This window comes from Notechis scutatus, chromosome Z (genome assembly GCF_049901735.1).
Source record: "Notechis scutatus isolate UNSWTSFEM ecotype Mainland chromosome Z, rNotScu1.2, whole genome shotgun sequence".
Classification (NCBI taxonomy): domain Eukaryota; kingdom Metazoa; phylum Chordata; class Lepidosauria; order Squamata; family Elapidae; genus Notechis; species Notechis scutatus.
Window position 1 is genome coordinate 84,748,794 of NC_142025.1, and position 15,642 is coordinate 84,764,435.

At 36.4% G+C, this 15,642-nt stretch overlaps 1 protein-coding gene across 1 annotated transcript in view; it reads right to left on the reverse strand.

The window, feature by feature from the left end:
- The window catches only part of ACE (angiotensin I converting enzyme), a 44,057-nt gene extending 39,590 nt beyond the window's left edge, over positions 1 to 4,467 (reverse strand). The window contains exon 1 of the mRNA XM_026679842.2: positions 4,096 to 4,467. Within this exon, the coding sequence (XP_026535627.1) occupies positions 4,096 to 4,314 (219 nt within the window). The 5' untranslated portion in view covers positions 4,315 to 4,467. The remainder of the gene's footprint in view (positions 1 to 4,095) is intronic.
- Between the last annotated feature and the right edge of the window lie 11,175 nt (positions 4,468 to 15,642).

A 15,642-nucleotide genomic window follows, 5' to 3' on the forward strand; every position in this document is an offset into this window, starting at 1 on the left:
AACATTGCTTATATTGGCTTGCTTGTTTTAGCTTATATATGGAAAAAAAACAGGAGTACTGTTTGTATCTTATGGTTACAAAAGCTAGGTGTATGTCAGTCTTGTCTTAGCATTCTATTTCATTACAGTTTATTAGATTGTGTTATTTTTATTGTACATGTATAATACAGAAAATAGAGGTAAGGAATCAAAACAGGACACAAACAGGAAACAGCAACTTTGTGTCATTTTCCTTGACAGCCCAAGTGTCACTTTTCAATACATACTCTAGTAGAAAAAAATTGTAGCAATAAATATCACCTGGTATTATGTCATATGGTGAAAGTAGTAATATGGAGTAGGGGATAAGCAAGTCAAAAAATCAAGAAATTGCTTGCAGAATTATTCAGCTGTCCCACTTCTTTTAGCCTAGACATTCTGTTTGTATTTTAGGTGGCATCATTTTAAGCCATTTGAAATCACACATACAACCACATGCAAAGTAAGTAGGAGACAATCATCTATGAGACAATATATTTTTTGTTGTGTTTTATTCTTCACTGCTTCTTATTATTGCTGAAACACCACATTACTGAACACCAGACCAGAAAGACACTCTGGCTAGGCAGCCCACCAGCCCTAGCTGTAATTTGGAAATATATGGATAGTCTACAGGTTGAAGTATAGTAAGCTTCAGTTTTTAAATCTTTAAAAAAATTCTCTATGATTTTGATACCAAGATCTTTTCTATAGAATGTTTAAGATTACATTGCAGCCACAATTAATCATTGTTAGGCTTACCTGATTAGGTAAGCATGCTTTTTAAATTTCTTCCCAGGAATCATTAAATTAATTTGGATCATACATTTAAAGTGTTTGTTTTCTGGGTTGACTATAGGTAACACAGTTCACACAATTGAAAAAAATAAAATTTCTAGCCATTTTAAAGGAAAACTGTCCCTAAATTTAAAGTTCTTATTTTAGAAACATTGCTGATTGTCTTTCACCATGTTCCAGCGCACTTTTTTACTTGTTAATGCCAATAAAGCTACTTGCTCCTCTCATATATATTTAGAGTCAGTCAAATTGAAATATCATAAAAACGATTATTTTTAAATAAATACTTGAAAAGCAGAAGCACCAGCATTTAAACCCCACCAATTCTGTTCTCAGTTGTACAAAACTCACCAGTGGTCCCTGTATTACCCAACACAACCCAGCTCTTCTGCTGTGGCCCAAGATTCAACCCTTCCATAAAGTAGGAGGTAAAGCAATCCCTGCGGGTTTTACTCCATTAGTTGTAGCTGATTTTTGGGGGCAGTGCTCATCTCCTTTTCTTTAAACCAGCACTGTCTGAAGATGTTTCCATGGTCATGTATCTAGCATGACATGATGCTGCAGTGCAAAGCATACAATGGAATATGGAATGCTGTTACCTTCCCATCAAAGTGGCATCTATCTACTTGCACTTACATGCTTTCAAACTGCTAGGTTGGTAAGAGCTGAGGCAAATGATGGGAGTTCACTCCGTCACACAGTGGTAGGACTCAAATCGTTGGAGTGTTTAGAAGCATATTTTAAAACACGGAGCCACTGGGCCTCCCATCCATTAGTTAATCTTAGTGATAATTCAACTGTATTTCTACCACAACATCACCGAAGATCTATCTAATCAATCCTTGACTCCCAACTTTTTCTTTCTTTCTTTCTTTCTTTCTTTCTTTCTTTCTTTCTTTCTTTCTTTCTTTCTTTCTTTCTTTCTTTCTTTCTTTCTTTCTTTCTTTCTTTCTTTCTTTCTTTCTTTCTTTCTTTCTGCTTTTTTGCAACATTACATCCTTTACTCATGTAGAAATTTCACACAGTAATGTCTGGAAAGTGGGCAGGGCAGAGAATAAAACCCTAAAGACTGCTTAGCAAAGCAGCCTAAATTACTTGTGCTGTTGCAATCTCGCCCTATAGAACAGCAGCCGCCAACCTTTTAGGCCCCAGGGACCCGTTCTGTGGAGAAAGGTTTTTCTGAAGGTCAGAGGGAATGTGGTTTTGAATGCTGCCTGCATCCCACAGATGGGGCTCTGGTGGTCTGCACGGCTCAGTTGCTAACATGCCGCAGACTGGCACTGACATTTTATTTTATTCTATCTTATCTTATCTTATCTTATCTTATCTTATCTTATCGTATCTTATCTTATCATCTATAAGTCTTCTAAAATGTATCTTTGATTAGCGAGCTATTAAATCATAACTGCAGAATATTTTGTGAAACTCAAATTAGAAGCAGTCACTTGCTTCTTGTAAATATAATCTCCTTCACTTCATATAAAAGAGGAAAGTTAGTCAGTAATTCCTAGACTACACTCTAGATGCTCAGAATTAATTGCCACCCACCGTAGAACAATCTACTGTTGTTCTTAATATTTAAGCTCATCTGTTGATATCCAATATTCAACACCATGTTACGATGTTGAATTGTGAGAACTGAAGTGAGCTGGATAGGGTATTCTCTAGATAAATTTATCTATTTTGGAAGAATGAGATCTGTAAATAAAAAAAAATCCATTAGCACACAATAAAGCACAAAAGATACTGGGAATATTTTTTGTCTATTGCCATAGCTTTCTTTTGCTTATCTCTTCCTAAATCCCTCTAAGTTGGTACATGTGAATATATAGAAAACATATCAGTTTGACCAGCCTAGATGCCATCATGCCTCTAATTTCACTAGATAACTCCACTTTCTAGGTGGAGTTGAGCTTGCTTTTTCATCTGCAAACATTTCATTGGCAAGATAGGTAAAATCCAGTCAATATCCAGTCTAAGGAGCTTCTTGGTTTTTTATATGGAGTACAATAGCTAGTCCTACTTGATTAGGATAGTCTTTCTTTCTTTATTGTTCCTGTTTATCTGGTACTGATCTTTGAGAATTGGTTGGCAGGTGTATGATGAGAATGGATGTGCTGGGGTGACCTTTACTCCTTTCCTTGATCTTTGGCTGGATCATTTTTAATGATTTTTTTTTTTTTTTTTTTTTTTTGTAAATTAAGCTTATCTCATGACGGAGTGAGAGGATAAAAAAATATTGTATCCACTTTCCCTATTCCAGAGTTCATGCTTTTTCTGGCAATCTTGTTATATTTTTCTAAACTATAAAGATCCCAATATATGTATGCCTACTTGTACAGGACAGTTCTTCTGTTCCTCTGTTTTGATTCTCCTATTTGTAGATGTTTTATTGTTTAAACTTACCATTTAGAAACTATCCAACCTGTGGCCATGAAAACAGCAGTGAGCTCTGGAAATTAAATATGGGGTCATTTTTGTTCGAGTCAGTTAGCTGATTTACTGGTTTTTATAATTCTGACACTTTCATTCCTTCAGATGCTTTATTCTGATACTGAAAGAACTCAAGGAAGGGAGAAAGAAGCATTAAGGTGTCCTTAGAAGCAGCTGGATGTTATTTGGTCAGAAATATTAATGGCTGAAGATGAGCTAACTCTTGTAAGTTCAGTGATAAGGTGATTCTGAATTTCTCATCTAATTGCTAAAGTTAAGATCATTTATATTTTGCTGTTTTATCTGGTATGTTTTTCTATGTTTTATTATTTTACTAATTTTAAAATAGTTTTTATTACTTTGCTGTCAGCTCTGAGAAACCTTCACAGAAGTAGGATATAAATTATATAATTGAGTGAAGTTAAGTCAGCTTAAGCAAACTGCTTTCTTAGTTTAAAAATGGAAGACTAACATGCTTAGAGGCCAGAAAGGATTTCTCATTACACAACTACTATTGCCCTAATAGGCAAAGTGCTAAGGATTTGGGGGAAACCAAATGAACGTGTAGAAATAGACATTTAGCATCGCCACCAAATCCAAGGGTCTATAGAGGAGAGAGAGAGAGAGAGAGATCTCTTATGACCTCTCACTTTTTGAATGACAAAAACGACAGGTGAGAAAATGGGCTGAGAATATCAGAAGAAAAGTCGTTTTGGAGAGGCGACGGAGAGCTTCCCCCTCCCCGTGGTCGCCCCGGATCCAGCCCGGTCCTATCCTGCCCTTCAAATGACAACTGGAGCTCCCAGGGAGACAGCGTGAGGTCAGGGGCGATCTCTGCTTGCTTACCTGCAGCTGCTGAGCTTCGGGGTCTGTCAGGTTGGTGTTGTAATTCCAGTTGGCGAACATGCTTTGGGAGAATATCGTTTCCCCGGTGGTGTTATAAGCGTCTGCGAACAGGCTGGCCCCTTCCTCGGTCTTGTTGTAGTCAGGAGGCATCGGGGGGTCTTCCAAGGCGAATGCCACCCCAACGCAGATCGCAAGGAAGAAAACCGCCACCGGGGACATCTTGGCAGGAGGCGCAGAACTGTCCCTGCGAGCACCAGATTATAAACGCCGCTCTGCCCTCAGACCCTGCCCACGGCGCCTCCCCGCGCTTAGCTTGAAGGAGACAAACTGGAAGGCTGACTCCTTTCGGTTGCTCTGCCCGCCTTTCAGCAGAGACTCTGAAACCGTCATACCAGCGGCGGCAAACCATCCGCTCAAAGGACAGCCCCTTGCCTTGCCGAAGTCCCCCCAGCGGGAGGGGGTGAAGAAAAAAAGAGCAACATCTTTCACTTTCAGGCAAAAAGGGAAAACCGAGGACTATGCTCAGGCAGGAGGCAAGAGAAGCTTAATGGGCAGTTGTTTTTTATTTATTTATTTATTTTTATTTTTATTTATTTATTTTGTCAATTGTTTACAAGATAATAGGTATAAGTAAAAACATAGTATGAATACATGGATACATATACGAAGAATAAAAAGAAACAATAGGACAGGGACGGTAGGTACGTTGGTGCGCTTATGCACGCCCCTACAGACCTCTTAGGAAAGGGGTGAGGTCAATAGTAGACAGTCTAAGGTTAAAGTTTTTGGGGTTTGGGGAAGAAACCACAGAGTCAGGTAGAGTATTCCAGACATTGACCGCTCTGTTGCTGAAATCGTATTTCCTGAAATCAAGTTTGGTGCGATTAACCTTGAGTTTGTATTTATTGTTTGCTCTTGTGTTGTTATGATTAAAGCTGAAGTATTCATTGACAGGTAGGACATTGCAATGTATGATTTTACATACTATACTTAGATCGGACCGAAGGCGGTGTAGTTCTAGGTTTTCTAGGTCTAGAATTTCAAGTCTGGTGGCATAAGGTATTCTGCAACAGGTAGAGGAGTGGAGAACTCTTCTTGTGAAGGACTTCACAGGGAAGAACTGCAAAGCGAGCCCTCTGCTATGAGGCATGTGTCTCAGCCAGCAAATGCAGGGTGCCTTCTATTTCTCCAAAATCTCCTGACCCCCACTTTCACTTGTGAATGCACTGCCTTGCCTTAAATCCTCTTCCCAGCCTCCTGAGTCATGTGGTGGTCTCATACTGTCTCATTGCCAATGTTGAAATAAGTAGTCAGGTAGTAGCCTATTGGGTAGGATACAAAGGATGGACGTTCCAGCCCCAGATGCAAAGAGTCCTGAGTTAGTCCTGTGTCCACAAAAGGATCGCTTCTGGCAACATTGAAGGAGAAACCGTTTATCTGAAAATGATTGCTTCCTGCCAATGGTCCCTTGGCCTGAAGATCAGAGTTGATGAAGACTCTGAAGATCCACAGCAAAACTCTATACTGTCTTTTGCAGAATAAGCAGATGAGCTCTCATACATATAATACACACATACACACAAGGTGTCCCCAAACCCCAAAAACTTTAACCTTAGACTGTCTACTATTGACCTCACCCCTTTCCTAAGAGGACTGTAGGGGGCGTGCATAAGCGCACCAACGTGCCTACCGTCCCTGTCCTATTGTTTCTCTTATTCTTCTTTTATTTTTCTTATATGTACCCATTTCATGTATTCACAACTATGTATACACTTATACTTATTATCTTGTAAACAATTGGCAAATCAAATAAATAAATAAATAAAAATAAATAAAGTTGGTGTCATGTGCAGTGCCAAATGATGGCAATGTCAGGAAGGAATATCAGGAACTGGAGAAGTACTAGAGCTTGAAGGTGGAATTGGAGAGGATGTGAAAAGTAAAGGCCAAAGTAGTCCCAACACATTATAGGAACAACACCAGAGATCTCTGTCCAAAAGAGTGCATTGCTAGGAGTAGTTATGTACTGAGCCCTCAAATTCCCAGGCCTCTGGTAGAGGGCCCACAATTGAGGAAGACACATACCATCCATATGGGTGAAAAGGGAATGTTTTATATGTTACCTACATTATATCTATATCTGTCATCAAGTTGGTGTCAACTCTTAACATTCACATAAATGGATTTTTTCCAGGATCATCTGTCCCTAATCTGGTCCTTCAGTGGAACCCATTGTCAACGTATCTATCCAGCTTGCTGGTATTGTCTGCTTTTTCTCTTTCCTTCGACTTCCCCCAAATTATGAACTTTTCAAGAACTTCTAGGTCTTCACAATTATGTCTCTAAAATATGATAATTTGTGGTACGTCAATTATGCTTCAGGTGAGAACTATGGTTTAATCTGTTAAATGATCCATTTGTTCATTTCCTTAGCTATCCATGGTATTTCCAGTAGTCATTTTCTCTTTTCACATCCATAGAGTATTATAGAGAAAAACACTGCCTGCATGATTCTGACCAATGTAAGTATAGACACTCCTGGCACCTGGATATCTTTTCCAGGATCTTCTTTACTGCTTTTCCAAGTGCCAGTGTGCAACACATTTCTTGACTGTTGGTTCCTTTATTGCTAAGTCTTAAGACCAAAGCTTTCCATATCTTCATTTCCAACCTTCCAAGTTTGGTTGCTGTACCTTTTGTCATTAACATGGCATAATTTAATTAATTTAATTTAGTGTTGCTTCCAGGTTTCACTGCGCTCATTCAATTAGGATATTCAATTCACTTGTACTGTCATCAACATCGTGCAGGTTGATAATGTTTCTTCTTCCATTTTTAAAATCATGCTCATCGTCTTCCAATCTAACCTCTCTCAAGCATGTAGATAAGTAAGTAACTAAGTAAGTAAAAGTAAAGGGAAAATCAATATAGTTTTTTTTCTTACTCCTTGCTGATTTTGAGTCATTCAGTTTCACCAAGCATCTGTCCAGGTTCTGGCTTTGTAACATATGTACTGTTATTCTATGAGGGCAATGTAAGAACCCACATGCACTTATACACCTTCCATTAACTCATTAACCCACTCCTCCAGTTAGAATTGAGAGTTGCACCTCAAAGTATTAACTACAATTCATACTTGATCTTATTCCTGAAGTAAGCAAATGGCTTATTTAATTAAAATAAATCCTGTTGGTTTAATTTATCATTTATATGCTGTTTTTTTGTCTGAAATTATCAAAGCAGTTCTCAAAGTAGGTCACTAAAAGTAAGCTTGATCCTTTAAAAACAGTGAATAATTGGGGTTATGATTTATGAGAGTTGTGGTTCTAATTCTGGCATAGATTAATTTGTGGAGAGATTTTACAAAGTCTAGAGAACTGCATTCTCCACTCCTGATAATGTTCATTGTCTATCAAGGCAATGAATATAATTTGGACTTAAAAGCTAAAAGTGACAGATTGAACTAATCTATTAAATAGTGCAATTCAGTGAGATTTAATATGTACAAGATGTACTCTATTAAACACATTAGATAGTAATTCTGTTTCTATGATTTTTGAAGGTCTAACAAAATTGCTGAATAAATATATTAATCAAACCAAGTTTTCAAAGAAAACAATATTTTTTTATTTTTAAATAATACATATTTGAAGAAAGCAAATTCAGAAAACTCTAATGTTACCTAAATCTTTCTCTTTCAACATCAACAGTTTAATATTTTATTTCATGTTTATAAACATTATCTTGGATGAATGCAATATTCACTAGGTATTAATGCTTCCTACTCTTTGTTGGACCTGGAGAATTGTCAGGAAATAATTCCTCTGTCCTTCAGTAAGGAAAGGAGAAAGCAATTTCCAGTTGCTCGTCATTGGATTCAGAGTGGAATCCATGATCGTACACGGTTTCACTCCAAGCTCATTTGTTGGAGGGTCCCGAATGAGACTGGAACCACCCAGGAGGGGTGGTGAAGAAAGGAGGATTGAAGGGAGCTGCAACTCCCCTCCCTGACAAGAAAAACCCCTTCCAAAGGCAAGTTGCAGCGGTGGTCTAAAATGGCCACCATGAAGACGAGGAGCAGTCCGGGAAACTAAGACTGTGCTGGAGTGATGAAGCAGCAAGCAGAGTGTGAACCAGGCAAAATACTCCAGTGAGGTACTCCAGTGTTAAGAAACAAAAGGATTATTTTGAAGGAAAGTGTGTAGAGGCAGTGACTAGAGAGAGTGAGAAGGAAATTGGAATTTATACAATTGGCTTGAATTATTGCAATGAATTAATTTGGAGGAGAAAATTCAGAGGAAAATATTTGAGCACAAAAGTCTTGGAAAATAAAGTGGATAACTATTGGATTTTTGGCACTAAATAGGCATAAATAAATGCTGGAATTGAATGTGTTGAAAAGAAATAATAGCTAATAATTGAAATTAGTAAATTTAATAAAAGTTTTATAGTTAAAAAAGAAAGCAAAAGTTAAAAAAAGAGTGAAATGTGGAAAAAGAGTACCACCTGATGGTACAGGAAAAATTTCAGTGACTCTTTGAAAAGGGCTTGGTCTTTCTAATAAATTGGACTTTGGAATTTAAAAGAAAATAATAATAAAATTATAATAAAATTAAAACCCTGAAAAGTGATAACAGAATACTATAAGAGGAAAGATACCTGAAAACATTGTTTTAGAACCACCTGGTGACTTTGGGAAAAAGCTGGAAAAGGACCTACTAGAAGACTTGGAAAAAGAGACTTTTGGACATTGATTGTTATAAAAAAATATAAAAGATGCTGGTTGAAATAACATACTGGACTTTTGGATTGGATATATTTATTTTAAGGAAGGGTGGGGAGGAGGAACAGACACAATGGGGGAATTATTTGTTGAAATAAGATTGGATTTACAAGATCTGAAGGAAATGATGAAAATGAGATTGGAAATGTGCAGCAATATATTACAGAAACTAGAAATGGCAACTCAGCTGGTAGAAGAACAAAGAGAACCAGAGGAGGAATGGTTCGGAAAATGAAAAAAAGGAAAGGGAAAAAGCAGAAAAGGGAAGCACAAAAGAAAGATCGGGAGAGGGAGGGAGGGAGATAAAAAATTATAATTGGAATGAGAAATGGAGGGGAATAATAATAATGGGGGGGGGAAGGGAATTAAGAGAAAGGACCGGAAAATAAAGAAAAACAGGAAGCAAACAAGAATGAAAAGAAATTATATTGTTAGGAGAGTGAGAGATAATGAGTAAAAAAAGGATGGGGAAGGAGATTCCACAAGGTAATGTGTTGTGATACATAAGAATAAGTATTGAAAATAGATAAGATTGAAACTGATATTGTTTTTTCTTTTTTTCTTTTTTATTAAAGGATTATCACTACATTAAATATGGAATATTAATTGATGATCTGTGATGTATAAAAATATGAGAATTGACTGACTAGATTAATATTTTTGCAATGTATAGACAATTTATAAGGTGATTGAGAAAATGCTATGCGGAAACTGATATAAAATATGTGTATATCTGATAAATGTATATCTGGTAAATAGAGAAATATTGTTATTAAAGTAGAATGAAGGTGGTAAGCTCAAATTAACAACCAAAGGGGACAATTCTTAGAATTAATAGAATAAGGATTGACAAAATTGCAAATGTGACAGATAAAGACAATATGGGACATGATAATAGAAATGAGACAAGAATTTTAGATAATATTGTAAATAAGATATGAGAATATCCTAAGAAAAATGAAACAAGTCAAAATATGAACTGAGATTGGATAAAATAAGCCTAATGAATTTAATGTCAATAAGGAATAATGTGATATGAAATTGAGTAAGTAAGATGAATGGTCATGTCTGTGTTGAGATGTGAAACCTGGAACCACATTGCTTGCCAAATGGGAACTTTTATTTAAAAAATGAAAAATAAGAGAAGAAATTGATTAATGAAATTACTAGGTATGTTTTAAAGATATGGTGATAGTATTCAAATATTGAAAAATGTAGTAATGAAGTATTATAATTTAATGTGAATATGTGTATCAAAAGATATGTTTGGTTTTATTAATTTTGCTTATACTAAAATGTATGATGTATTGGTGCCACACTGTTTATGTATTGATGTATATGTGTAGATTGAAATAAAAAACTTGATAAAAACAGTTTAATATCTTATTTCACGTTTATAAACATTATCTTGGATGAATGCAATATTCACTAGGTATTAGTGCTTTCTACTCTTCGTTGGACTGGAGAATTGTCAGGGAATAATTCCTCTGTCCTTCAATAGGGAAAGGAGAAAGCAGTTTTTCCACCACCACCACCCAGAACCCTTGGTAGATCAGAAATGTTCAATCTTAGCAACTTTAGTCTTGTGGACACCCAGAATTCACCAACTGGCACAACTGCTTCGGGAATTCTGGGAGCTGATGTCCACAAGTTGCCAAGGTTGGACATCCCTGATCTAGATGCTTGTAATAGCTATCAGTGACAACGGATGAAATGCAGACTTTCTTACCATAATTTGAATAGTTTTTTACTTTATTTTTATTTTTGTACTATCTCCCCAATAAAGATTTATAGGAAAAATTTATTGTTGCCCTACTATGGATTTTAGATTTATTTATTCTGTAATTTTGGACCAATTGGGTAACGTTTTCTAATGAATATAAGAGATTCTCCATTCCTATGTTGTCCTTTAATTAATGTTTGGTTGCAAAGGATAATATAGCAAAATCATTTAGACACCCATTTTGTTTTTCCTTAATAGTTTTAAAATATTTTGTTTGAACAAATAACAAAGAAGAGACTGTCTTGTTCTCTGCATTTAAGAAAGCACTATCCAAAGAATTACCTGGGCAAATGTTATCTTTTTTTTATAGAGAGAGAATTTGTAATGCTACACAGTGTTTTCCTTTGTTATAATATCGATGTTTTTACTTATTTCCTCCACTTCCTCAAGGGCTGAACTAGCTCTTTCCAATTCTGGAATTTCCTCAATTTATTTATTTTTTTATTCTTGTCTATCTGGCATAACATGCCATATTTTTGTTATGTTTTTATATCTAGTTTGCTGATTTGCATTTTTGATCATATTCTAATCACAGCAATTATCCTTCAGAATTATTGCCAATTTGTTCACTCATTCCAATTGATAAAAAGTTACTCCTTTGTTTTTTATAGGCTACTACATAGTAAATCTTGTACCACATGTGTTTTTAACTCAGAAGTTAAGCCTGTGGTTCTGGCCTAAATCCAAGTAACATTTAGGTGATAGCAAAGAGATGAAGAACACTTTGCTGCCATGTGGTAGAAAAAAATGGATTTTTGCAACACAGGTCTAGCAATTCTATCATAGCAAAGTGCCCCCTTCATAGAGTTTTAAAATTAGTTTTATTCCATCACTTTAAACAAGGAGCAAATGTCATGAATTATTGAACATAACTAACAGGAACCTTTTAGGAACAAAGACGTGATTGCTTTGCCCAAGGAACTAACCTTTGGGCAGGGGGATTTTTCATATAATTTTATATTTTGAAACATTTGTTGTTTATCAATCTTCCTTTACATTTTTCTGATTTAGTCTTTTCCACCTGTTATCTCCAGAAGTTTCCTCCCATTTTTAATATTGTATCTCAATATTCTCTATCAAAGATATAATATGACTTAAGTTAGAAAACATAAATTAGAAAATGATTTTTTAAAAAACTGTTCTGTCCACATTTAGATTGCTTAGGGAACAACCCTACGCATATTGGGTGCATAGCTGATGATAAGTCATTGCGGGCTCATTCCCTCATATTGAAAAAGATTTGCACCTGCAAAAGTTGCCACTGCTCAGATAGGAACCTGCTAAGAAAGATGGCCCTGACAGCATCAGGATGTGGCGTGAATTTTTATGTCCTCTTAAATCAATTTCTAAAAGCTAAGAATTAGTTCAGGGTTCAGTGTCAACATTTTCCCTTCTCTAGGTGTCAGTAAGAAAGATACGGAAAAACTCTTTAAATAGAGAGGAAGCACATGAATCCACCATAAGTCAACAAAGCATAGAATTAGTGTTTTGTTTGCTATAAATATATCTCTTTTCAGTAGTTTTTAAGTACTGAACACTTTAATTCCATAGTTTTTTTTTATAGTTTTAACACAATCAGAGTTAAGGAACCTTCTTGAATGAGAAGTGATATGTCCTCAAGGAAAAACAAAGTCCAGTTGCCCTTTGAAAAAGTGCTTTTGGGATTTTAAAACATATGGAGAATGACTTCTAGTCAATACGTTATGTCTAATTAGGGAAAATGTTCCTTGGTCCAAATATACTTGCTATGAATGATTTTATTATATGTATTTTATTATATATTATTTTATTATATGTAGCATTCCTTTCAAGAGTGAAATAAGATGAAAAATTACAATTCCAACAGAAAATGCAGGGAAAATCTATTTTATCAGATAATTTTCTCTTATTGGCAAATCCAAGCAAAGCTATGCAAATATTGAAATGTTTCTAGCATATGTCAACAAATCTCATAATACAGAAAGTACAGTCATCCCTTTTTCTTTATCCTTAAAGGAATAACATTGACTTGGCTGCTTTTAGATATGAATAAAAAGAGCAACTAATGCATGCACACATGCACACACGTTTTCTAGACCATTCAACTACAAATAACTCTTTTACAAAGAAGATAAAAAACATAACAAGCATAATGAGATAAAACTGAATACGATGAGGACAGAAATTTTGATCACATTGTACTCCAGCAAGTTCACAAAGTGTCCTGGCCTAAAGTTTTATGGCTTTCTTGAATGAGCAGAAAGATCAACCCCATATGGACCTTGGGGAATGCAGATTCATTGGGCAGGGGAAGGATACTAAAACATGTCTTCTGGATCTCTTAAGGTGACACTTAATTGATGGGATATAAAGTGTGCTGGAGAAGGGTGGTCTTGTAAAAATAAGAGCTTAAGAGCCTTATACATTTCCATCAGCACTTTGAATTCCAGAAGCCAGTTAGCAGCTGATGCAATTTTCAAAGCAGAAGTGTTACACTGAAATAGCAAGATGAAATTGTAATCATTCTCAATGTGGTATTCGGGATTAACTGTAGCTTCTAAGGGATTTTCAAGACAAGCCCCAAGTTGGTGGCATTGCAGTAGGTAAGAAGGACTTCCCAATCTAGAATAGGCATAACTGATGTACAACATGACTCTGGGTTAAGTCCCCCTTAGTTACAACAGTTACCTGCTATTCAAACAAAAGTGATGAATCAAGAAAAATCCCAAATTGCATACAAATTCCCTCTAGGAAAATACAATCTGATTTGAAGGCTTAAACTGAACTCTTTCGTTTCATCTCTCCTCTCCCTCTGCTCTGCAATATCAAATGGAATTGACCCCAAAAGAAAGAAGGAGAGACACATACCACAGTGCGTACAATTACTGAAGTCACTGCAGCAAGATATCATGATTGATGCTTGGAAATCATGCGGATAGATCTGAAAGGAATAGGACACTTGCACCAGTCCCACCAGAGCTCAACTAAATGTATGGTCAATACTACTCAGTAATGTTCCAGATCTAAAACTTGACTGAGCATTCAGCATTCATTGCTGACTTCTCATGGAGGGGAAAAACTATTATCTCCTTCAAAGTAGGTAAAACCACTTCCTCTTTCAATAATGTTTGCACTTAAGCACACATTATTTCCCATGTAGCTCTGACCAGTTAGGAGAGACATCTCTAACAAAAAGCAATCTGATCTAAAACCAAAATCACCTACTTTTCCATGTGCTAATAAAAGCATCAATTGAACTGCCACTTAAAGCAATCAAGTGCAACATGATCATGGCAGATGTTAATGTCCTCAAACACCAAATCATGTTACAACTTCCCTAAAGTGAAGGCAAGATCCAATGTGTAACCATCTATGTGCATTGCTCTCTTGAAGATATGAATTAAGTTCATGATTGCTATGAACTTGTGAATCACTTCAGACTCCATCCCAGGGGTGGGATTCAATTTTTTTAACAACTGGTTCTGTGGGTGTGGCTTAGTTGGTAAGCATGGCTTGCTGGTAATGTGACTGGTTGGGCGTAGCTAACTCAACATCACTCACATCGAGGCACGCATCTCCTTGCCTGGCCTCTCATGACTGTGGGAATGCTGCAATAGTCATAAGTGTCAAAAATGGTTATAGGTCACTTTTTTCAGTGCCATTGTAACTTTGAATGGTCATTCCACACAAGCAAAGTACCAGCAAAGGAGGGAATAAAACTCCAGAGAAGTTCCAGAGACATGAAGTCTAGTCCTGCCAAGAATGTAAAAAGGGTAAACGGAGAGGCAGTTTGTGCAAGCAACACCAGAATGTTTCCTTCCTGCCTTCCTTACAGGATTAGGCCAGTAATTTCTTCTAACAACCGGTTCTCCGAACTGCTTAGAATGTTAACAACCAGTTCTAGCAAATAGGTGCGAACCTGTAGAATCCCACCCCTGCTCCATCCCATGGAAGAGCAAATTGAAGTCACAAATAAGTTTAAGAAACTCTACTATCAACCTAGCAATAGAATCAAACAGCTCAAGCAGAGAGGACATATAGCAGCAGCAGCAGTCCTAATTGTTTCCTAGAACCTATCTTCACAAATAGAGGATTTGAAAGAAAAGCATCACAAATAGCTTCCTCGGTGATAATAACATTCTACAACCACCATCATCAAAACTCAGATGGGCACATCTTCCAAAAGGACTCCTCTGCATCCATCTAGGTCTAGTCCATGCGCTCCAGATTGACCCACTCAGTCACAATAAGATCAGGGGACAAATCAAACTTTCACTCAGCAGTAACAGCAAAAGACCAAGATTACTGAGAAGCAACAGCCAATGATCTATTTGTCAGGATGGCCCAGGGGTCAAGAAGGCAGTATTAAGCTTCAGCTTCAGCTTCAAACACAATCTTTCTAGAAATGAAGATTCATTCCACACTTAAAGGAAGTTGATTGAAATGAATGGGACATTGGTCAAGCACACAAAGTAGTGGGATTGATTTCACTGGGGCTGTCTAAACAAAAGCTAGAGGAAAGCAAGCTAGTAATTAATAATAGTGGTGGAAATCTTATCTCCTTTCTGTTGCACATTTTGTGTGCCTTATTATTATTGTTGTGTTACCTCTTTTTATTTTGAATTAGTTGAATACTGTACACTGTGACTCAAACTCAGAGGAAGAAAAATATTTACCATTTTCTTCTTGAGACCAAATAATTGCTAAATATAAGACTAAACGACTAAAGACGAAGAGGTATGGTATTAGTGAGTCCTCTGAAATTTCAAGTTTCACCATAATGTGGGCCACCAAAGATATATTAAAATAATTTGTATAGAAATTTCATCAGCCTGTATAAAGTACAGATCTTAATTAGAGTGCAATAATTTTTTATTGGCATTTAAAAGCTAAAACAAGTTTCAGGCTGATCTAACTGTTATACTCTCTCTTAGAAGTATCAATGTTTTTTCCTTTTAAATTGCATCCAATCCGAGAAAAACATTTTATATAACTCATGACC